The sequence below is a fragment of the Protomyctophum parallelum genome (assembly GCF_964188405.1).
Source record: "Protomyctophum parallelum genome assembly, chromosome: 10".
Classification (NCBI taxonomy): Eukaryota; Metazoa; Chordata; class Actinopteri; order Myctophiformes; family Myctophidae; genus Protomyctophum; species Protomyctophum parallelum.
Window position 1 is genome coordinate 5,852,534 of NC_139704.1, and position 24,816 is coordinate 5,877,349.

Below are 24,816 nucleotides of genomic sequence, written 5' to 3' on the forward strand. Positions count from 1 at the left end.
TGGGCGTGTCAGTGTTCTTCTGCCTGAGCCTCATCGCTTCCGGCGTACGCCCACCGCGCACGCGCGCGCACACACACACACACACACACACACACACACACACACACACACACACACACACACACACACACACACACACACACACACACACACACACACACACACACACACACACACACACACACACACACACACACACACACACACACACACACACGTGTGAGACGCAACTTGGCCTGTTGTAGCGCCACCATGAGGCTTTTTTGAAAACTGTCAAGTGGCATTTCTTCCTCAGCCTATAGTGGGAATAGGCATGCACGGCTTGGGAAGCCGTGGATATGCACGGCGTGGGGTATCCGTGGATATGCACGTGTATGCATGCATATGCATGCATGTGTCACACACAATCCATCATTGCAGTGGTATTACTAAACATAATGGAGTTGATAGGCCTACATGTCATTACTGTTTCTACTCGATTACATTCTGGTAAGAGGCACTTTCAGCCACTGGTGTGATTTTTGTCCACTGCATATTTGGTCCACGGGCTTTCAGAAGCTTTGGCAGTAATTCCTTACGATATGGTCTACTGAATGTATTAACAAAATGAATTACTTCATGAAATCAATATTCATCGATCCAGTGGTCCTTCAAATATATATATATTAATAATGTCTTATTGACAGACACTTGAAAGTCCAAATATAATATAGGCCTATGTCCAAAATCAACATTAATGGGACCATAATTTACAAGAAAATGCATTTCATGATGACATAACTACTGTACCTTATAACTGAGTTATAGTGTCTTTGTTATGCATATAACTATAAATGTTTAGTTTAAGTTATGATACATTAAGTGTTACCTGGTAGTTTTAGTCTTCTGTTCCGATTGAGTTTATAATGCATTATGTAATAAATTATATTATTATTACTATATTATTACTTATTACTATTATTACATTGTTATAAATGGTTATGCATAATTATAAACAACAATAGTAAGTGTTCTACTGCCAAGTGCATCATAATGCATTATACATGATGTGGTTATAACGCATTTAGACCCAACCCAATAGTTCTACCGGAACAACTCATGGTGGCAGTGGCACAGGAGGTAGAGCTGCTCCTGGGGAACCGGAAGGTTCACTTATCACGCCACGGTGATAAGTGACTCACCACTCACCTAAACACTGTCATCTCTCTGTTTTACCGCATCACCTAAAACTGGAGTATGAAAAGGCCTTTAAATGTCTTTTTAATCAGCCCTTGTACTATATATCCATTTTTGGACACAATTGTTTGGAAACAGGGACACCCAGTTCAAAGTGGTTAACACAGAAGCTGCGCTGTATACTGTTGCCGTTTGCATCTGACTGTGGGGAGAGTGTTGCTTGGTGTTTACACTTGGATATACTGTAGCATGAAAGAAACTGTTACAGTAGCTGTTATGACAATACATACTTCAAATAATCAAACCATGATGGAAGGTCAGAAATACCAGTCCATATAATTTGTTGTTTAATATATGTTTTTTTGTTTGTATTGTTATATGCACATGCCACATGGAACAATACAAAATAAATTTCTACCAGCTTTGTGGCAAGCTAAACCCTATAGGTTTTGAATCCTGTTTCAGAGACATGGCACATTTCACTCTTATTAATCTATGCATGTGTAGCCTAAATATTACATATTAATTAATGCTCAAATTGAATAAAATATAGTATGATTATAAATTATATATTGCGTAGACCAGTGGCGTATCTACAATAAGGCAAGGCCAAGCGGCCCCCTGGCCAAATCCACTTGAAAAAATGACTGAGAAAAAAGAGAGGACAAACATCAGACCTGAGAACTATTAGTGGGCAGCGGGTTGGCCGTTGTGCGTATAGAGTGCGACCCTCAATCACCCATTGGAATGTGAATGCATGCCTTTCAGCCTTTATAGCGTATACTCATCTGGCAGGCGGGACGACACATCTTGCCTGCCCAAAATGTAACTCCTGAAAACACTACTGGCGTAGACCTACCCCATCCTACTCAGCTATGGACAGTTAACACAGGAGTTAAACGTATTCCTTGAATTCATGGAAGCCAATAAATAATTTGATGACAAATTATAGAAATTAAGTAATTCTTTAACTTCTGCAGTTGTCACATGCCACGTGCAACGATACAGTCAGACAGAAAGTAATGCAGTAATGCAGGAAGATTTTTTACAATATATTACAGATTTTTTTTTAAGATTACTTAATATATTACGTATTATATTAAGTTACGTAGTGCGTATTACCCAACACTGCATATTAATAGTATCCTCCCAGAGACCACGACGGAGGCCTGGAGGGGTCACCGTCTCAAGTGAACTTGAGCAACGAGAACCACCACAGAGCGAGCTAAAGAACGCTGCGAAGAAGGGGGGATAGTTAACTTAATGACCACAAAATAGTATAAAAAAATAGAAGCCACAGTTGTTCATGTTTTGGAACAGTCCTTTATACATGTGTCTGTTGTTCAGTGACAGTCCGTTATTATGAGGCTGGCGGTGACAACAGCTCAGTACATATAATGAACCACAGTAATAATATAGAGTAATGTGAACAGACCCGCTCGGGGGATTACATTGGGTTTGGATAATCTGGTTCAAAGACGCGTCTGTCGTACGTGCTGTACATATTCAGCCCGTCTTTCTTTGCGTTCTTGTCATTGTCCGTGTTTTAAATAAGCAGAGATGTTCTCTTGTCCGTGAGACTATGAGTCTCAGTGAGATATAGCCTACTGAAGTTGATTTGAAATCCTCTGGTGTCTCCAGATCCTGATCCTATTGCCTCTCCTTCCACCAGAGGGCAGTGTTTGTTTGCGGCAAAACTCAAAGGAGGTGTGTGGTACAGTGTTTGTATTACTATACTTATAGCAGGATTTGAGAAATACATTGTGAGGACAATTTTCCTTATTGGAAGGGGTTATGGGTTGGGATTAGAGTCAATATGATTTATTTATATTTAGTTGCGTACCTGGTGTTATGCACCGATAAATAGCTGATTTATAAGCTCACAATGCATCGCAGCGCGACACCGTGATGTTGTGAGCATGTAGACCTGCAATGTTTCGGCTTTAGGCTTATGGTTCAAAATGCCCTCTTTTTTTAATGGCATTCATACCATGTTGATGTCATCTCAAGTATAGTAATACAAACTGGTGTGTGTGTGCGTGTGTGTGTGTGTGTGTGTGTGTGTGTGTGAAATCAGATTTGAGGCAATCACATATCATGGGTTGATATGCATTGACAAGCATCCAACATGTCCCAGTACCTAGATATTTAAAAAATAATAATAACAATTATATATTCTATGAGCTATAGATCTTCTACAGTCCAGACAGTATGCTATGTAGGTCCGTTGCCTCCTTTAAGTCCAGCAGGAAGCAACAGAAACCAACAGACAAGACAGACAGACAGACAGAGTATGGGACAGTGGTTCTCAACACGGGGTCCGGGTTCCCCTCAGGGGCCCAGGGTTACTTGGAGAGGGTTCCACAGGGTCGGTCCCCCCCAGCAAAAGGACTGAATACAGCATCACAAGTTGAGCCAACATTTACCTTATTATTTATACTTTGGATTTTACCTCCCCCCCCCAAACAAACATCAGAATTATTTAGAACACAAATCTCCTCTTCAGGGGGTATCTGGCATAATAACAATAACTCAGATTTATATAGCACTTTTCTAAGTAGGCTATACAGGCTTTACATAAAGAAAATGGAAGGAACCAACTTAAAAGATGGGGGCCACATACATGTATCAATCTGGGGGTCCTTGACGTAACCACCCAAATCGTGAGTCCCTCAGGGCTCTATACTGGTATATTTTCCGCTTTCCGTCATCGCAGGGGACAGCTTTCGCTTGAAAAGTAGCCGACGGACAAAACTCACAACGTGTCGTGAGCCGTGTCGATCCTGCAAAAGCTTTCCTCCACAGTGCGGACGGACAGATGCTGGGATTTAACTGGTTAATAATAAATGCTCCTAGCCAACGCTTCGTCGAGGCTTGCGAGAACGCGGAGGCGGGTTGAGTTGTGTGTTTGTTGCATCATCATCCTGGTCCGCTTCATCTCGTCTGTGACTCCTGTTGACTCCAAATGCATTGTGGGGGCGTGTTATTTTTTCCCCCCCGTCCCAGCTAGAACAGAAGGGAGGGAGGGGTGGGGGTTGTTGGCGGTTTGTACGGCCCGGTAAGTTGACGGCAGGCAGGGTCCTTATGCATGCTCTCCGTTGCCGCAGGCAACAGTCCCACGCATCGTAGCTTGTGTCCGTGTTGCTGGATGGTCGGTCGGCATGGAAACCGTGCCTCCAACGTTTTGCAAAGGGGGAGAAGCAAAGTGGAGGATCCATAGCACCGCCTGGGATTCAGTTTGGTGATATTTCTGAAGTCTGTTTGTGTTGTTGTTAGAGCAGCATTAGTATGGTTTTATATACTTCCATCGCGCAAGCGCACAAAAGAGAACAGCTCTACAGGCTCGTACAAGAATGGAACTCTACAAGCTTGTAGATCTTTTTCACAAGCGACACTCGTACTACAGAGTATACCGTATTAAAGGGAAAACAGCTTTTGGATATCGGATGAAGACGCTGCCACAGTAATCACAACATAATCGGTTCGATCTCCGGGTGTTGCCCTCCAAAGTGACCTTTGAGCAAGATGCTGAACTCACAAGCTCTCTCTGAGCTGCTCTCTAGTCTGCACAGGAGCATAGGCAAAGTAGATACATAAAGCTCGACAAAAAACAAACAAACAAACACTGTTTTGGGTGAAAATTACCTTCATCCCTCCCTTAAACCGAATCTTGTAAATCAGTGGTTCTCAAAGGTGGGGGTCCAGGGACTCCCTGGGGTCCTTGAGAGGGTATTCCAGGTGGTCCCCAGCTAAGTGATAAATAGTCAGAAGAAGCCAAATGGATGGACCCGGCGGTCCCTTACAGGTCTGCAACTTTGAGCGTGTACAAAAAAATTGAACCAAATTCCATTTGGTCCCACTTCTACACTCAAAGTTTACGGGACTCTGACGCTGTGGCCAAATTCTCGCACACCAAACTGGGGATCCTAGAAAATAAAAAGTTTGAGAACCACTGTTGCAAAGAAATACAATAGCTGTGCATTGTAACAAAATAAAGAATGGCTTTCTGTCTCCTATAAATCAACAACAAAAGTTTGGTCCAAAAAAAACATATGGTCACGAAAACTTGACAGGATTTAAAGACAGAAGTCTGTCGGAAGGCAGGTGAGATATACGTCTATCTTCCACCTGAACTCCTTTTCTCGCGTCCTTCATTTGTCTCCCGAATCTGTCCATCAGCGGTTATTTCCCTTCGTCTCTCGTCTGTCCCTATCACCAGTTATTTTCCTTCCAGGTAAGGTGGGACGGTCCGCCAGATGCAAAACGACCCAGCAATTACCCATAGTTTCTCGGTGCAGTTTTATAAACGCGCACCGTGTTTCCCGGGACGCCCTGGTGGCTTCCAATCCGTACCGGCCCCCGCCACACATCTGGCGCCGATATCACAGGTTCCAATTCCTACGCCGTGACCAGCTGTGGCATTCCCCTTTTTAATGTCTAGCTTCACTGTACCGTTAGCATGTCTCTCTTTGAGGTGCCTGTCTCTCATTAGTGTTCCATTAAACCTGTCTCCCTTTATTGTTCCACTAGCCTGTCTCTTTCCGTGTACAATTAACTTGTCTCTCGTTATTGTTCCACTAACCCTTCTTTCTTTACGGTTTCACTAACCTGTCTCTTCCCTGTACAATTACCTTGTCTCTCCTCACTCTTCCACCTTCTTCCCTGTCTCTCTGCGCTGTCAAATAAAAAAGCCTGGGAAAATAAGCTTGTAAAAAAATAAATAAATCAAACATCATACATCCACACAGTCCAAGCCCTACGGCGCCTCTCCCTGCTTGACGGCGGTGGCCTGGTTTTGGTTGGCTTTCAGGGACTCGGAGGAGCGCTTCTTCTTACTGCCCTCTCTGACGGAGGAGGATTTGGTCCTGTGGTTGTCCTTGTCCTAGGATGGCAGGGGAGGGATTACACATGAATTAACCCATTCTGACCTGAGATCAGATTAATACGAGGTTTCCACTGGACACACACTGGTCTGATTAACCCATTCTGACCTGAGATCAGATTCTAAAAATGTCAGTCATTCTTCGATAATAAAAAAAATCACACACGTGTGAACTGAGTGGTGCAATTCCCCCCCCCCCCCCCCCCTCTCTCTCTCTCTCTATCTCTCATTAGAGTCACTACCTCTCTCACTCTCTCTCATTAGAGTCACTACCCCTCTCACTGTTTCTGGCGCCCCCTACTGCTATTTTTAAGTCACATACTCATGCTCACACAGACACACAAACAAGTACGAGACAGACACACACACAGACAGACACACAGACACACAAACACGTACGAGGACATTGCAAGCTGGTTGTAGGAGTGGTTGCACCACTCAAAAAATAGCAGACCTACAAGCTCGTATCGCGCCACTCGGTGGCGCGATATGAGCTTGTAGATCTGCTATTTTTAAATAGCTAAAGCACGACATGATGCCAACACCAAAATGGGTGCCCGTTCAGAATGGGTTAAAGACAAATAAACCGTCATGACGATGTTCGTATGACCAGCAAGTCCCCCAAGCATACAAATGTCACACAATTTCTAAGTCCCAGCAGGCCTACTGTTTACTGTACCTTGTCCTTGGAGAGGGTGGCCTGGCTGGACGAGGAGCAGCTCTCCTGGGTGGTCAGCGTGGGGCTGGACTGGGCTCGCTGCAGCCCTGAGTCGTCAAACAGCTTGGCCTCGAACGCAGAGAGGTCCTTGTCGTCGACGCCCAGACGCAGCTTAGCGCGGAGCAGCATGGCGTAGGTCCCGTACCGCGTTTTCTGTTCCGGGAGAGAGAGGGAGAGGGAGAGGGAGAGGGAGAGGGAGAGGGAGAGGGAGAGGGAGAGGGAGAGGGAGAGGGAGAGGGAGAGGGAGAGGGAGAGGGAGAGGGAGAGAGAGAAGAGAGAGAGAGAGAGAGAGAGAGAGAGAGAGAGAGAGAGAGAGAGATAGATAGATAGATAGAGAGAGAGAGAGAGAGAGAGAGAGCATGAACATACTGAACAACATATTTTATTTATTTAGGAATTCTATTATTATAATACAGCATTATAATGATATATTATATTTTATGAATTGATTATATTTAGGCTTCCATTATCGATTATGTAAAAGTGCCGCATTGCATTGATGCACGGCCGCATTGTGGTGCATTGCTGAATCGATATTTCTTTTTACACCACTATCCGTCATACAGAATCTACTGTATATACTGTAGCATTTGGAGATTGTGGAATAGTTGTCTGGCTATGTGAGAGCCTATAGCTTTGGTGTCGTTTTGTTAGCAGCCACAAACGATGTAGCTTTACTGTAGTACAGTATCTTCATGTCGCTTCCATCGCTGTGGCTTTGTAACTGTGTGTGTGTGTGTGTGTGTGTGTGTGTGTGTGTGTGTGTGTGTGTGTGTGTGTGTGTAACCGCCAATTTGAAGGCAGCATCACACTCTAAGTCAATACATGTCACATTGGCCCGTCAAAGATAGACTACAGTTATGAATCTAATGATGCGTGTGTGTGTGCGTGTGTGAACACACGCGCACACACACAGGGAACTAATGCCTGCACATACATACACACACACAGTGCGAACACAGTAATGGTGCAGTACGTGGGAAACAGGACGTGAAATTGGACAGTGAAGATTGCTATGTGCATGAGTCATGCAGGTGCGCGCGCGTGTGTGTGTGTGTGTGTACTTGTATTACTATACTTTTGAGGGCCAAATGTCCTCTAAAGTAAGAGTAGAATGTGAGACAATGTGAGGATAGATAAAATGGCGTTATGATAATAGAACATTTAGATTACTAGAAAATGATTTGAGGACGCCGTACGAGGTGTTAGGGTTATGATTAGGCATTTAGAGAGGTTATGAATGACTTCCTGTGTTGGAAAAAATAGCTAATCACCCAAGTTGAGAGTATGAAGATGCTGCTAGTTTTGTCTGCTTGGTTAGGCGTTAACCCATTCTGACCGGGCACCCATTTTGGTGTTGGCCTCATGTTATGCTTTAGCTATTGAAAAATAGCAGATCTACAAGCTCATATCGCGCCACCGAGTGGCGCGATACGAGCTTGTAGGTCTGCTATTTTTTGAAAAATCGAAGAACGACTGACATTTTTTAGAATCTGATCTCAGGTCAGAATGGGTTCATCAGACCAGTGTGTGTCCGGCGGAAACCTCGTATGAATCTGATCTCAGGTCAGAATGGGTTAAAATGTTGAAGTACAGTGATACAGTGGTTCCCAAAGTGGTTCAGGTCGAGACCCAAAAGAGAGATTAGGCCGGGACGCAGACTAGTGAAAATCTGGAAACCCAGACGTTTTCCTTCCAGGGAGAGAGTCCACTTCAATTCGGCATAGAGTAGCGCAAACAGTAATACAAACGAGTGAGTGTGTGTGTGTGTGTGTGCGTCTGTGTGTGCGTGCGTAGGTGCACCATGCTCTGCAGCAGAGCGGTCTAACCCATTCTGACCTGAGATCAGATTCATACGAGTTTTCCACTGGACACACACTGGTCTGATTAACCCATTCTGACCTGAGATCAGATAAAAAAAATGTCAGTCGTTCTTCGATAAAAAAAAAAATAGCAGACCTACAAGCTCGTATCGCGCCACTCGGTGGCGCGATATGAGCTTGTAGATCTGCTATTTTTCAATAGCTAAAGCATAACATGATGCCAACACCAAAATGGGTGCCCGTTCAGAATGGGCTAATCTGTATTCATGCCGGAGGGCGATTTAGCTTTGAAAGTTTGATGGTGTTGAGTTGGCTGCTGCCGACGCCATTCTGCACTTTTGTCCACAGTTGGAGTGTGTCATTTATAAACACTGGGGAGGAGGATGAGTCTCATCACCACCATCGGCACTGTACTGTAGCACACCACTGCACTCCACTACAGTACAGGTAATACCTCAGCACTGCTGTAGAGGAGTTACTGTGACATCCATCAGTGTCCACATTGTGGTGGGGTGTGAGGATACTGCAAGTGTACCTACCCCTAAAATAATAGGCAAAAACACCTAAGATATGGATGATGACTTTGTGGGGTTTTTTCCCGTAAATTAACGTCCAGTGTCACACAAAAGCACCAAAAGTAGCAGATCTACAAGATCTACAGATCTACAAGAAATGTGTCACTTTGTGCTGCGTTTCGATCTTGAGGATCTGCTACCACCACTCAAAAACGTACAAATGTAAGACACAATGTCATGGATTCTTTTCTTTAAAACCTACTAGGCCTACATTGTTCAGCAAACACAATCGATTGATTATACAATTCACGCAACCCACCCAATTTAAGGGTCAAGTGGTCAAATGGGTGGGCCGCAAACATACACAATTATAAAGATATTTACTGCCCCAAATAGCCAAGTATCACTCTAGTCAATCGACTCTCCCCCCTGCTCCGCTCCCTCCACTGGCTCCCGGTCGCTGCCCGCACAGAATACAAAACTCTGATGCTGGCATTCAAAGCAACCAAAGGTATGGCTCCCCCATATCTTACAAGTATGATTGAACCCTACAAACCCTCCCGCGCACTCAGATCAGCCAACGCAGGGAAACTGGAAGTACCCTCACTAAAAACGCCGGGACAACGCTCCACACGTCCCAAACTCTTCTCCCTTCTGGCTCCAAAACTGTGGAATGCACTTCCCATTGCAGTCAGAACTGCAGCATCACTCCCAATCTTCCGCCGTAGCCTGAAAACCCACCTTTTCAGACTCCATCATGGCCCATAGCACTGACCCTAACCCCTTAGATAGAATTTCTGTTGGCTTAGATAGCATTTGACTTAGACTTATAGCATGTTATGTAGACAGCACTATAATTGTATTGTATATAGTCATAGCACGCCATAGTACATATGTATAGCATAGTAGTGAATATGTATAGTTTATTATGTATAGTGTATGTATAGTTTCATCATATAGATATTCCACTGTTACCTTCTTAGCTTACGCATGTTTCATGATAAATGCTTTTATGTGATGTATTCCCATGCTTTTGTTCTTGCCTAAATGTAAGTCGCTCTGGATTAAGAGCGTCTGCTAAATGCCTAAATTGTAAATTGTAAATTGTATAGGAAATACATCTCATCTCAACTATCAAGACAAGCCACTTTGATGAATTACATTAAGCAACACTTTGAATTTGTTTGTTATATCCACGTTGACAGTTGTTTGGCAACCACCTAGCCAGTTCGACCAACATACCTTCACATAAATTGAAACTAATATTAATGCCAGAGTATAATTGCAAAAATAAGCAGAAAAAGTGAAAACCTTTCTTGGTCTGTTGCTTTTGAGAATTCCAACGTTTGTGTAACTTTTTAGCCAGCTGTGCTAAAAAGGTACTCAAACATTATATTTGATTTAAAGTATTCATTGCTTACTGTGAATAAAACATGACTTAAGTAAAAAAGTAGAAAGAAGACATTTCTCCCATTGGAACATTGAATGAAAGTACCAAAGTCACTCCAGAATGTCTCTCTTCTCCCTCTTGGCTCCCAAGCTGTGCAATGACCTCACCCTGGCACTCCCCAAGGAACACTCACTGCCCGTTTTACACTGCAGTCTGAAAACTCCCCTCTAGCATCTCAACCTATTGTTTTATATGCAAATCTTTCATGTATTTATTGGTACTCCAATCTACAATCTAACATCTTGTGTTGATTCAACTCTGTAATAGTGTAATAGTGTGTGTGTGTATGTGTGTGTCATAAAATATATAATTCTAAATGGTAAATGGTGAATTTATATAGCGCCTTTATCCAAGGCGCTTTACAGAGATTGTGCATTACATTCACCCACACATTCACACACCAATGGCAGCATAAATCCATGCAAGGCACCGACCAGCACATCAGGAGCAATTCTAATTCTAATTTAATGGTAATAGTATCTATTACTACTTTGTTTATGGATGTTCAGCCGTACAAATGCAACGCATGTTCTCAGTGTATAAGCCAAAGTCTGCACATACTGAGTGTGCATACTGTATATATATATTATATATATATATATATCCTCCCTGATGCAGAAAAACTCGTCCACGCCTTTGTCTCCTCAAGGCTCGACTACTGTAACACACTTCACCAGGAACTCTAGCAAGAGCATCCAGAGGCTCCAGTACATTCAGAACAGTGCTGCTAGGATCCTGGTGAGAGTGCGAAAATAGGACCACATCACACCCATACTCCACTCCCTTCACTGGCTTCCCGTCTCCTCCAGGCTTGAATACAAGGTCTGCCTCCTCACCCATCAATGCATCCCCCCCCCCCCCCCCCCCCCCCCCTACTTAAAGGAACTCCTTGAACCCCCAGCCTCCACCCGCTCCGGTACATCAAACACACTCAAATGCACAAGAACAAAACTCCGCACCATGGGGGACCGGGCCAGCTGCCCCTCGGCTGTGGAACGCCCTCCCCGACCACCTGAGAGCACCACAGTCCGTGGACGTTTTTTTAAAAGGGACTAAAGACCTTCCTCTTTAGTAAGGCATTTATTTGCCCAGTCGGACTTTTAAGCTGCCCTGTTTTAACTGTTTTATTCTTATTCTTTTTTTCCTTTACATTTTTTCCTGCCTGTAGCACTTTGAGATTTGTTTCAAATGTAAAGTGCGTTATAAATAAAATTTATTATTATTATTATCATTATAGTACAGGAAGAATCTTGGATCTATCAGTTAGTTTAGTATTCACTTGATCATTGTTTGCGAACTGTCATGTTGGATTATTGTCATTTATTGTCATTGTGTAAACTGTAACAGGTGTCCTGTAAGTCCATATGGGCTGGGCTTCTTCGGAAGCATGACACTTAAATAAAGTCAATTTTACACAAACGACAGCTTCGGGGCCAGCCAGCGATATCATGAGTGACTCAATGTACATTTGCACATACTGTATGTGACATTTGTCCTCCATATACCCAAAACGCATCATCCTATTAGGAGCAGTGAGCACTATTAAATACAGCGCCCGAAGAGCAGTTAGAAGTTAAGTGTCTTGCTCAAGGGACACTTTGACACATGGACCAGGGGGTGGAGCATTGAACCGGGGACCTTTTGTTATTCCCAGACGGCCTCTTTACCCAGCTAAGGCTGGTTGGCCTTGCAAATGAGCAATGAACAATGATGTACGGTCTCCCCCCCGCCTCTGAGTGTGTGCTGCTATGATGTATCGACCGTTCGCTGTGAAATCTTAATAGTCTGCACAACCAGAACAATGCCAGCAAGATGTAAAACCTTGCTGCTGTCGGGCAGAAACCTTGTTATGTCCATATTTCATCTTTTCATGGTTTTGTTTAGTATTCACCATAAATACTACTACATAATACCTATTCGAGTGATTCTCAAACGTTTTGAGTTCAAGGATTTCTTTTAAATGAATGCCCGAACTTGATTAAGAGGTCCCTGCCAAGAGCAACAATGTACTGAAAATAACATTCGCCTTCAATATCGAGGGCACATTTTACATGTTGAAATTTCACTCAGCCACGGCTGAGAAATACGACACTTCAGCGAATAAGCACCCCCCCCTATAAGCACCCCCCTCAATCACCTCAGATACCTCCGAGAACTTTAGTTATGTCCTCGGGATGAGATTGGATGCTGATAAATTACGTACCTGCGACATCTTTCTTGACAGAAGTGACCCAGACGAATCATGCTGGCAGACGGCAGTGTTTTTTTTGGCTTTCACCTTTATTTCATATTTCTTTTTTTATGGAGGGACAGACAGTAGGCTGACAGGAAATGGGGAGAGAGATGGGGGGGGGGGGGGGGGTGACATGCAGTAAAGGCCGTCGGGATCGGGAGTCGAACCCGCGGCACGCTGCCAGACTGGATTACCAGCCAAGGTGCACCACTGAGCCACGGCCCAGGCCATGCTGGCAGTGTTAAAAGCTTTGCACATTCATTTATTTTTAAATTCCCATTGGCTCAAAACACACGTCTTCAAAGAGGGGGTAGAGCCAGGACTTTTATTATTGTATTGTAAATTAAATTGCCAAGAGAGGGTGGGTCGACCTTGGGCAGTGGACGATACAAACGGAACATCCGGAGTTGCGAGAACTAGAGTTCTCAACAGGCCTGAAAATGAAGATCTTACCCCCCCCCATGCCAAAGCACCAGCACTCACCCAGCAGTCTGCTGTCGCCCAGGCGGATATGTTGACCTGACCCCCATTCCAAAGTGCCAGCGCTCACCCAGCAGTCTGCTGTCTGTCACCTACTGTAGGTGGATGCATGTACGCGACCTCGCCCTTTAGGGTGAGGTCTCTTCTCGCCCTCAGGGGAATTTAACCCATTCTGACCTGAGATCAGATTCATACGAGGTTTCCACTGGACACACACTGGTCTGATCAACCCATTCTGACCTGAGATCAGATTCTAGAAATGTCAGTCGCTCTTAGATTTTTCAAAAAATAGCAGACCTACAAGCTCGTATCGCGCCACTCGGTGGCGCGATATGAGCTTGTAGATCTGCTATTTTTAAATAGCTAAAGCATAACATGATGCTGACACCAAAATGGGTGCCCGTTCAGAATGGGTTAAAATTCTGTATTCATCCTTTGGTTATAAGTTGAATGTTCTTGAACAGAAACTGATTTCAATAACGTTTTTTAGAAAAATATCAGTCGAAACATTGGCCATCGCTATAGGCTGGGACCGTACCACCAAAATGTGGTGTGATGTAGTAGACACAGTAGGATGTGTGTGTGCGCGTGCGTGTGCGTGTGCATTCCATGTTCAAACCACTCACCTCAAACTCCAGGTACTCCTGCCGTAGTTTGTTTTCCTCCAGCTCGCGACCTTTGACCTTGCGGTCGGGGGGCGCGGCCGTCAGATCGGACAGCTCCGTGGAGACGGCCCTGAAGCGACTCTCGTGGGACTTGACCTGCTCCTCCTGAAGACAAGACGTCACATGAGAACAATCAATCATAACCATAATCACCTGATAACATTCCCCTATGTCCAGCTTTGAGGGTTTCTGTTAAAGGGATTGTGACATTAAAAAAAAGGTTTTGGAATTGTTCTTGTTTTTTTTAGGTTTTCTAATCTCAATTGCACTTTTAACATTCAGTAGATTTTCTGTGATCTGGGGTTTTCTGGCTCAAACAGGTGCTCTGATTTGCCGGCAGTAAGTGACATCACTTACTGCAAATCCCATATATGTCAATGGGATTTGCCAGCAGATGTCACTGTTTCACTGTGTTGCCTGTTTTCATTGTAGCTCAAAAGGCCCAAAAAAACCCAAAGAAAACTTCAGACCACAGAAAATCCACTGAATGTTCAAAGTTCAGGTTTTTTGGGTGTAATTGAGGTCATAAAACCTAAAAGAAAAAAGAAAAAGAAATGAAAATGAATGTCACAAAACCTTTAACACAAACATTGACCTAACGCATTGAATGCCATTGACGATGAATGACCAGTTTTGAGTGCTGACATTGCGTAAAACACAAAAAATCGAAAGACGAAGGTGAGGACACAAATTGTGATCGGCCGGAATGAGATGATGTACGATGATAAGAGCGAGCCCTCACTTCACACAGGTGTGATTTCGTATTCTATTATGATCGTCTGCTGACACCTGTCCTGTTTCTGGTTTACCTTTATGTCCCACGAATGTATGACCCATTAACCCATTCTGACCGGGCACCCATTTTGGTGTCGGCATCATGTTATGCTTTAGCTATTGAAAAATAGCAGATCTACAAGCTCATATCGCGCCACCGAGTGGCGCGATACGAGCTTGTAGGTCTGCTATTTTTTGAAAAATCGAAGAACGACTGACATTTTTTGAATCTGATCTCAGGTCAGAATGGGTTAATCAGACCAGTGTGTGTCCAGTGGAAACCTCGTATGAATCTGATCTCAGGTCAGAATGGGTTCATCTATCCGCTCAGCTGTCAGAGTCTCAGTGTCAGGAGGTTTTGCTGTTTATTTACAGCACGGCTCAGAAAATAAACATTTCTTCCAAAACCCGTTTGTACAGAAGAAAGCATGTACTACAAGTATTGATGACGAGGAGATTATTGAGGACTTTATCGAGTTGTTGTCGTTGGGAGGAGGAGGAGCAAGACAACGTGAGACCATTTGGGATAGTTACTAGGTAATAACATTTACTATTATTGTGTTCTGATGATGTGCCAGCTGCTGCTAATGTTAACATTAACTGCTTTGTTTTTATGGGCGGCCAGGCCGCGCTGCGCTGTGCTGTGCCAACTGCAAATGGTATAGGACCTACCTATAATGCCTCCTCTGTTGTGTTCTGGATGCCTCCACTGCCTCCACTGTTTACTATTATAAATAATGTGTTTTGATAATCGGCGCCATGCCATAGATACGTATACTGTGTGTAGCCTAATGTTTTCCTAATCGCACAGAAGCTGTGTGTGCGCGCCATGTGATGTTTAGTTGCTCCTATTTGATATGCTACATTGCATGACAATTCTGCAATTATTTTATTGACGTCGAAACAGATTTCTGTTGGGCCTGGTAACTATCAGCAGTATCACATTTATCAGCTAAGCCTGCCTCTGTCAGTTTGTTCATAACTTGGTGTGGAGAGGGAAAGTGTCGTTCTTGATTGTGTTAAATTTAGCAAAAAAATAATCTGTATATTTAGTCTTAGTTTTAGTCATCAGAGCTTAGTTTTTATTTTTTAGTTTTCGTCAGTGAAAACGGGCAGCAGTGTACCTTTGTTAGTTTAGCCCATTCTGACCGGGCACCCATTTTGGTGTCAGCATCATGTTATGCTTTATCTATTGAAAAATAGCAGATCTACAAGCTCATATCGCGCCACCGAGTGGCGCGATACGAGCTTGTAGGTCTGCTATTTTTTGAAAAATCGAAGAGCGACTGACATTTTTAGAATCTGATCTCAGGTCAGAATGGGTTGATCAGACCAGTGTGTGTCCAGTGGAAACCTCGTATGAATCTGATCTCAGGTCAGAATGGGTTAAATTTAGCAAAAAAGAATCTGTATATTTAGTCTTAGTTTTAGTCATCAGAGCTTAGTTTTTATTTAGTTTTCGTCAGTGAAAACGGGCAGCAGTGTACCTGTGTTAGTTTAGTGTTGGACCCAGGCAGCAGTGTACCTGTGTTAGTTTAGTGTTGGAACCAGGGCAGCAGTGTACCTGTGTTAGTTTAGTGTTGGACCCAGGCCAGCAGTGTACCTGTGTTAGTTTAGTGTTGGACCCAGGCAGCAGTGTACCTGTGTTAGTTTAGTGTTGGACCCAGGCAGCAGTGTACCTGTGTTAGTTTAGTGTTGGACCCAGGCAGCAGTGTACCTGTGTTAGTTTAGTGTTGGACCCAGGCAGCAGTGTACCTGTGTTAGTTTAGTGTTGGACCCAGGCAGCAGTGTACCTGTGTTAGTTTAGTGTTGGACCCGGGCAGCAGTGTACCTGTGTTAGTTTAGTGTTGGACCCAGGCAGCAGTGTACCTGTGTTAGTTTAGTGTTGGACCCAGGCAGCAGTGTACCTGTGTTAGTTTAGTGTTGGACCCAGGCAGCAGTGTACCTGTGTTAGTTTAGTGTTGGACCCAGGCAGCAGTGTACCTGTGTTAGTTTAGTGTTGGACCCAGGCAGCAGTGTACCTGTGTTAGTTTAGTGTTGGACCCAGGCAGCAGTGTACCTGTGTTAGTTTAGTGTTGGACCCAGGCAGCAGTGTACCTGTGTTAGTTTAGTGTTGGACCCAGGCAGCAGTGTACCTGTGTTAGTTTAGTGTTGGACCCAGGGCAGCAGTGTACCTGTGTTAGTTTAGTGTTGGACCCAGGCCAGCAGTGTACCTGTGTTAGTTTAGTGTTGTACCCAGGCCAGCAGTGTACCTGTGTTAGTTTAGTGTTGGACCCAGCCAGCAGTGTACCTGTGTTAGTTTAGTGTTGGACCCAGGTCAGCAGTGTACCTGTGTTAGTTTAGTGTTGGACCCAGGGCAGCAGTGTACCTGTGTTAGTTTAGTGTTGGACCCAGGTCAGCAGTGTACCTGTGTTAGTTTAGTGTTGGACCCAGGTCAGCAGTGTACCTGTGTTAGTTTAGTGTTGGACCCAGGTCAGCAGTGTACCTGTGTTAGTTTAGTGTTGGACCCAGGCCAGCAGTGTACCTGTGTTAGTTTAGTGTTGGACCCAGGTCAGCAGTGTACCTGTGTTAGTTTAGTGTTGGACCCAGGGCAGCAGTGTACCTGTGTTAGTTTAGTGTTGGACCCAGGGCAGCAGTGTACCTGTGTTAGTTTAGTGTTGGACCCAGGGCAGCAGTGTACCTGTGTTAGTTTAGTGTTGGACCCAGGTCAGCAGTGTACCTGTGTTAGTTTAGTGTTGGACCCAGGGCAGCAGTGTACCTGTGTTAGTTTAGTGTTGGACCCGGTCAGCAGTGTACCTGTGTTAGTTTAGTGTTGGACCCAGGCAGCAGTGGGCGGCTGAACCTCTTCTGGGAGCCAATGGCGGCGGGGAAGGGCGGCGCCGAGAACATGGCGGCCACCGCGTTGATCCTGGTGATCCACGACTGCATCTGCTCTGCGTTCCTATAGATGATGAAGACCAGAGGAAGAGGAGGAGTTTAATAACTATCCCTGATTGATCATCCTACAGCGTCACACAAAAAGCATCTAAAGTAGCAGATTTTGCTACTGCTTGTAGATCTGCACACTTTTGATGCTTTTGAACTTGAATCCTGAAAAGTGACAGTTTGGGACATATGAGGTTTCCACCCGACGGAGACGATGTCTGACAGACAGACAGACAGACAGACAGACAGACAGACAGACAGACAGACAGACTTACGGGGCTTGGAACAGGAAGACCCTCCAGTCGGCGGTCCGCAGGTAGAAGACGTTTGGCCTCTTGTTGTAGTCGGCTGCCCTCATGGCCAGAGAGTGATGGATGGACACGGCGTTCTTTAAGTCCTCATCACTCACCTCCCCGTCTGCACTGCACTCCCCCTGTGTCCATAATACACAACAACACAATATTAACCCATTCTGACCTGAGATCAGATTAAAAAAATGTCTATTACATCCTGACAGTTTCATTATTAACCCATTCTGACCTGAGATCAGATTGAAAGAAATGTCAGTAGTTCTTCGATTTTTCAAAAATAGCAGACCTACAAGCTCGTAGCGCGCCACTCGGTGGCGCGATATGAGCTTGTAGATCTGCTATTTTTCAATAGCTAAAGCATAATATGATGCCAACACCAAAATGGGTGCCCGTTCAGAATGGGTTAACACATTGAGACCTGGAATGCATCTGTGTCGCCTTAGCTTTTTAACCATTATTCTAAACTTTAGCTATTGAAAAGTAGCAGATCTTACAAGCTACGATTGTAGATTTATTTATTTTTAATTCGTGAAAATAATGTGGAAATCTTTCCATATATATTATTTCACAGCGAACGCTTTTTAACTCATATCTTTGCCTCTGGGAGGTCCCTTGAACAACACATTTTCAGATTGACCCGAGATCAGATTCATACGAGGTTTCCACTGGACACACACTGGTCTGATTAACCCCATTCTGACCCGAGATCAGATTCTAAAAATGTCAGTCGTTCTTCGATTTTTCAAAAATAGCAGACCTACAAGCTCGTCTCAATGGGCTAACAATGCACTGCACTCCCCCCTGCACCATACACACCACAATATCAACAACCCTGCCACTGCTCTCCTTCTGTTCACACACACGTCACGTAGAGCCACCCAATCAGGCGGCTCCGCCAACCGAAGCGTCTGGGGAAATAGAACCCCAATGTAAGTGTCTATGTAGTGCCTATAACCATCTGTCCATTGTACCAAGACGTCAGTGACACATACTTTAATGTTTGTTTTGATTGCATTGCTGTATTGTTGCTTTCTGCTTTGGCAATGTAAACGTATGTTTTCTCATGCCAATAAAACCCTTTGAATTGAATTGAATTGAATTGAAAGTCTAGAACAGGGGTGCCCACACCTTTTTTTGACTTGTGAGCTAGTTTCAAAATGACGAGCTCAACAAGATCTACCCACCAAAAAACGGTATTATCCCCATTGCTGATTTTAAAGAAAAAGTACCTACTGTAGCGGCGCAACTTGAGGAATAGAGGGGAGGAGGGGAGGAAATGGAGCTGGTAGGGTTTTTTTTTTTTTATATATATAACTGTATAATGCTACCGACATCTGTGCGCAACACACTTGAAAACAAAGACTTGCATTGTGGGTTTGAGCTGACAGGCACTTTTTGATGTCAATCAATCAAGTTAACCCATTCTGACCGGGCACCCATTTTGGTGTCGGCATCACGTCATGCTTTAGCTATTTAAAAATAGCAGACCTACAAGCTCGTATCGCGCCACTCGGTGGCGCGATACGAGCTTGTAGGTCTGCTATTTTTGAAAAATCGAAGAACGACTGACATTTTTAGAATCTGATCTCAGGTCAGAATGGGTTAGTCAGACCAGCGTGTGTCCATGTGGAAACCTCGTATGAATCTGATCTCAGGTCAGAATGGGTTAATTCACCCTTTGTCAAGTTCCGCCCGTGGTTGTACCCCTCTTCGTACCCATTGGTTGTCATTTCGTGGTCGGACAATCCTCTCTCTCCATCCACTACCATTGAAATAACATGTTTTTCAGTTGCTTCAGATTGATATTCTGTGCGTTCAATTCTTATTTTAGGCGAGTAAATCTATGAAAAAAAAAGCACCTTACCCCAAAAATTGCAACAAAAGGTTTCTCAACAGTTGTAGTATTAGGTGTCCCTAATAACATACTAAAAGTTTACCAAAGTTTGACCACCCGAAAGGTGTTATTTTCAAGATGGCGTCCAAGATGGCCTAAAAACGATTAAAATAGCCCAACTCCTTCATTATTCATCCTAGACAAGTACTGTACTTTTTGTGTCTAACCCTATGTTTTTTGGGGTCTAGGAGTCCATTGAACTTGTTCAAATTGCAGAGATACAATTAGATAATTGTGAAATCCAATATTGTGATTGTGACTCTGTTAAAACCCTCTGCAATAGTCACCAGTTTCAAGTTAACTAAACTAAATATTTAATAAATGTCTGAATATTTATATATTTTTTGGAATAAGGTTTCAAGATATCCTCAAAACACAACAAAACTAATAGTCACAATTTTCAGTAATTCAGAAGGTTGTGGCAGAGAATATTGTCAGTTGATAGATAATAGCCTACATGATTGCTTGAAACTAATTTCTTGCATTATAGAGCGTCGCAGTGCCGCCCCCTTTCATGACGACGCCAGGCCCAGGAAATAATTCCCAATGCATTTTTTCCATAGACATTTCGAAACGTATTTATTAGTCACAATTTTCAGTAATTCAGAAGGTTGTGGCAGAGAATATTGTCAGTTGATAGATAATAGCCTACATGATTGCAATATTGAAACGTTTTGGATAGCTCGTGGATAAACTTTGGCTCAAACTACTGTAAATAATTCATCATTATACACCCCACCCAAAACTAATTTCTTGCATTATAGAGCGTCGCAGTCCCGCCCCCTTTCATGACGACACCAGGCCCAGGAAATAATTCCCAATGCATTTTTCCCATAGACATTTCGAAACGTATTTATTGAAAGACATTATAAGCGTCGTACAAAGCCAACTCTTGTCGTGACAAATCATGACAACAAACACAATATTTTGGACCAAGTGTTGTAATCTGCTGTTTTTTTCTACTTTCAAATTCTTTGTTTGGCCCAAAACATTGTGTTTATTGCCATGATTTGTCACGACAAGAGTTGGCTTTGTCCGCGGCGTAAACGTCTTTAAATAAATACTTTTTGAAAAGTCTATGAGGAAAATGAACGGTGATTTCTTCTCCGTCTCTCTCGAGGGGGCGGGACTGCGACGCTCTACTTACTCTTAGTGCAGAGTAGTCAGAACCTAAGTCTCTACCGGGTGCAGAGGGGCGTATGATAGGTGGGGTTGGGTGAGAAGGTAAAGGGGGGTCCGGTCTAGAGTTTAGTGGACCTAGGGTTCCCCTCAGGTGGGTACAGGGGAGTATGGGGAGTGGGGGGGGGGTCACTGGATTTCTCCCTGGGGACTTGGAGCACAGAAGAGCAAAGTTAAGAAGACCCTCATGGTCTTCACCTCTATGCATGTCTGAGGTGGCTCATACATGTCCCATTAAAGCTATGGGGCACTTGAGAGCTTGAGAGATTGGGGCTTGTCTGTCCCTGTGGTGGTAGTTCTAAGACCTCCATGTTGTGCATTGCAATAGCCACATTCCAATATTCAAGTATACATTCTTCATGTCCAGGAGGGGGGAATAGACCTGCATCGTTTTGAAGTAACAGCAATCATGACATGTCACACAGTTGGATTGTTGGACCATTCCGGAGCTCCGAGGATTGTCATGTAGAGGAGGAGAAATGATACGCCACACATTTCAACAAAGACAGTTCTGCAAACGATACATGAAAGAACTTTTCATCTTTGCCATATCTCACTCCAAGTGGCTTAGGGAGCCTGCACTCTCCTCGTTCTCAACCCCTCCAAAAGCAAATTAGCATTTGGAATTCAAACGATTTCTAAGTCATGGCATGCTGGAGAACGGAGTGTGGAGGTAGAAACTAAGGAATTGGGGTTTCGCTTAGGCTGGGAGGAGTGTTCCTATGTCGCCTGGCTCACTAGTCCCACTGGTCCCATGTGGACCATGCTGGCTCTTACTCCCGAGATAGGACCTCTTGAGTTAGCATAGGTAGTGAGGACAGTCTCCACTGATGGTGGTTATAAGACCTCCACATGTTGCAAGACTGTCAGGCAGACAGTCGTTTTCCTAAATGTATGTATGCTGGCCCCAAATGGACCTCCTGCTGGCTTTGAGCTAGGCACTAGGTGGGCATAGGTATACAGGAGGGTGAGACCCACATAGTGGTGGTTATAAGACCTCCACGTGGTGCATGATTGTTTGTCAGGCAGACAGGGGTGTCCCTATGTCGGACTGGCTCACAGGAGAGTCGGCGTCTGGTTGGTGGCTGACCATTCATATTACTGGGGGCCCCCAGTGACTGATCATTATGTCGCAAAATGTCCTCTCCCCTCTCTAGAACAGCTAGTACCAAAATTCAAAAATCACGAAATGAGGAGCGCCCACTGTATTTATATCGGCCACATGTCATCCTACATTGTCATTTAGTAAGTCCATATAGTCTTGGCTGCCACATGACTCAAGAAGACATGCATTGGAGGACCTAGCACCCCTCAAACATGTATTCTGACCATTAGGTCTATATGCAGAAAGCAATGCTTGTTTGTTGGATAGCAGCAGGGACACAGCGTGGAGGGAGGTTAGATTGGGATTCTATGGGGAGACCGAGACTGGAGCCCAGGGCTCAAGGTTATTGCCAGCAGTACCAAACACAAAGTAAATGTGAAATTAAATGTACACACACAACTACTACAGTCTCGGGAATAAGAAGATGTCTGTGACAAGCATAACTGAACCCTATCCATGCCACACTCCACCACCTGCCTATATACCAAGATACATGTGTGATAGCTCTGTACTGACTGGGCCACTGGGCCATTTCTCTCCACTGTATCCCCACTGAGGAGTCCATCTTCCCCATAGACCAGACAAGTGGCCATTTGGTTCTACTGACTGAGTGTGTTTGCTGCAAAGACACTCAGCGTTGTGAGCTTTTATAGATTGCCTATTTTCACAATGTTTGTCCCGGCCCACAGTTTGGGAACCACTACCCTTATAGGGGACTTATTTTTATTATTATTATTATTGCCAGACACCTTTACAAAAAAAAAAGGGCAGACATTTCTCTGTAAATTTATTCCATGATTTGTGTAATATTCCCATGCAGTCTATCACTTGGCAGCCATGCTTTTACAAATGTCACATGACAGTACCACCCAGTAATAATGAATATATTCCTTATTGTTATGGTATCAAAATAAATCTCCTGAAAGCTTCAACAGAATGTGAATTGTGTATAGGTGATGAATTCACCTATACAGCAGTACGGCATTATAGAAAAGGGAAATGTCCCATTACACTGTTATAACCTTATAAACAATTGCTTTAATATATCATTGTACTTTTATATAATTTATATATGCTAATTGGATTCCTAGATAACCAAAACATAGGGTTAGACACCAAAATTATTTTTCTAGGATGAATAATGGAGGAGTAATGGTATTTTAAGAAATGGCGGCGGCCATCTTGAAAATAACACCTTTCGGGTGGTCAAACTTTGGTAAACTTTTAGTATGTTATTAAGGACACCTAATACTAAAAAAAAAAAGTTGAGAAACCTTTTGTTGCAATTTTTTTGGGGTCAAACCATATTCTTACCCGCCTAGTAAAAAGGAACATCACAGGTGCAGCATGGTGACATTGGTGACTGGGCATATCATGTTTGTTTTTAGTTTTTTCCAAAAAAGATGTTTCAGCAAATTAAATATAAACAGCCTTGTTTATATTTAATTTGCTGAAACATCTTTTTGGGAAAAGACTAGGGCGGAACAAGGCAGAAAGAGCCTGCTGGTTGGTCAGTCAGGGACCAATCAGAAGGCTGACAAAGGGTGAACCTACACCAAGTGCTTTAGAAACCAATCAACATCACCATCAACCCAACACGAAGGCCCTCCCCTAAAGTCTTTGTGTTGGCTTTTTAAACCTCCCAGTTGTTTCCACCCAATTCTATCTAGATGTCATCATGAGGCAGGGCGAACGTTGAGAGATTGTATAGCTACACGCGTAATAAATAATATAATATTATTACTCTCCTGCAAAATATTACCCAACACGGTATTTACCTTCTGCAGGTAAAGGACCAGAATACAGTGGTGTGGCATGTTACCATATTTACCTTCTGCAGGTAAAGGACCAGAATACAGTGGTGTGGCATATTACCATATTTACCTTCTGCAGGTAAAGGACCAGAATACAGTGGTGTGGCATATTACCATATTTACCTTCTGCAGGTAAAGGACCAGAATACAGTGGTGTGGCATGTTACCATATTTACCATCTGCAGGTAAAGGACCAGAATACAGTGGTGTGGCATGTTACCATATTTACCTTCTGCAGGTAAAGGACCAGAATACAGTAATGTGGCATGTTACCGTATTCACCTTCTGCAGGTAAAGGACCAGAATACAGTGGTGTGGCATGTTACCATATTTACCTTCTGCAGGTAAAGGACCAGAATACAGTAATGTGGCATGTTACCGTATTCACCTTCTGCAGGTAAAGGACCAGAATACAGTGGTGTGGCATGTTACCGTATTCACCTTCTGCAGGTAAAGGACCAGAATACAGTGGTGTGGCATGTTACCATATTTACCTTCTGCAGGTAAAGGACCAGAATACAGTGGTGTGGCATGTTACCATATTTACCTTCTGCAGGTAAAGGACCAGAATACAGTGGTGTGGCATGTTACCATATTCACCTTCTGCAGGTAAAGGACCAGAATACAGTGGTGTGGCATGTTACCATATTTACCTTCTGCAGGTAAAGGACCAGAATACAGTGGTGTGGCATGTTACCATATTTACCTTCTACAGGTAAAGGACCAGAATACAGTGGTGTGGCATGTTACCGTATTCACCTTCTACAGGTAAAGGACCAGAATACAGTGGTGTGGCATGTTACCGTATTCACCTTCTGCAGGTAAAGGACCAGAATACAGTGGTGTGGCATGTTACCGTATTCACCTTCTGC

The 24,816-nt window shown here is 43.8% G+C and overlaps 1 protein-coding gene across 1 annotated transcript in view; it reads right to left on the reverse strand.

Annotated features, from left to right (window-relative positions):
- Window positions 1-4,171: 4,171 nt before the first annotated feature.
- Window positions 4,172-24,816, reverse strand: part of psda (pleckstrin and Sec7 domain containing a) — a gene marked incomplete at its 5' end in the record, with an annotated part of 89,094 nt that continues 68,449 nt past the window's right edge. Inside the window, 5 exons of the mRNA XM_083774293.1 lie at window positions 4,172-6,058; window positions 6,738-6,929; window positions 13,904-14,047; window positions 17,513-17,657; window positions 17,917-18,074. Of these exons, the coding sequence (XP_083630419.1) occupies window positions 5,933-6,058; window positions 6,738-6,929; window positions 13,904-14,047; window positions 17,513-17,657; window positions 17,917-18,074 (765 nt within the window). The 3' untranslated portion in view covers window positions 4,172-5,932. The remainder of the gene's footprint in view (window positions 6,059-6,737; window positions 6,930-13,903; window positions 14,048-17,512; window positions 17,658-17,916; window positions 18,075-24,816) is intronic.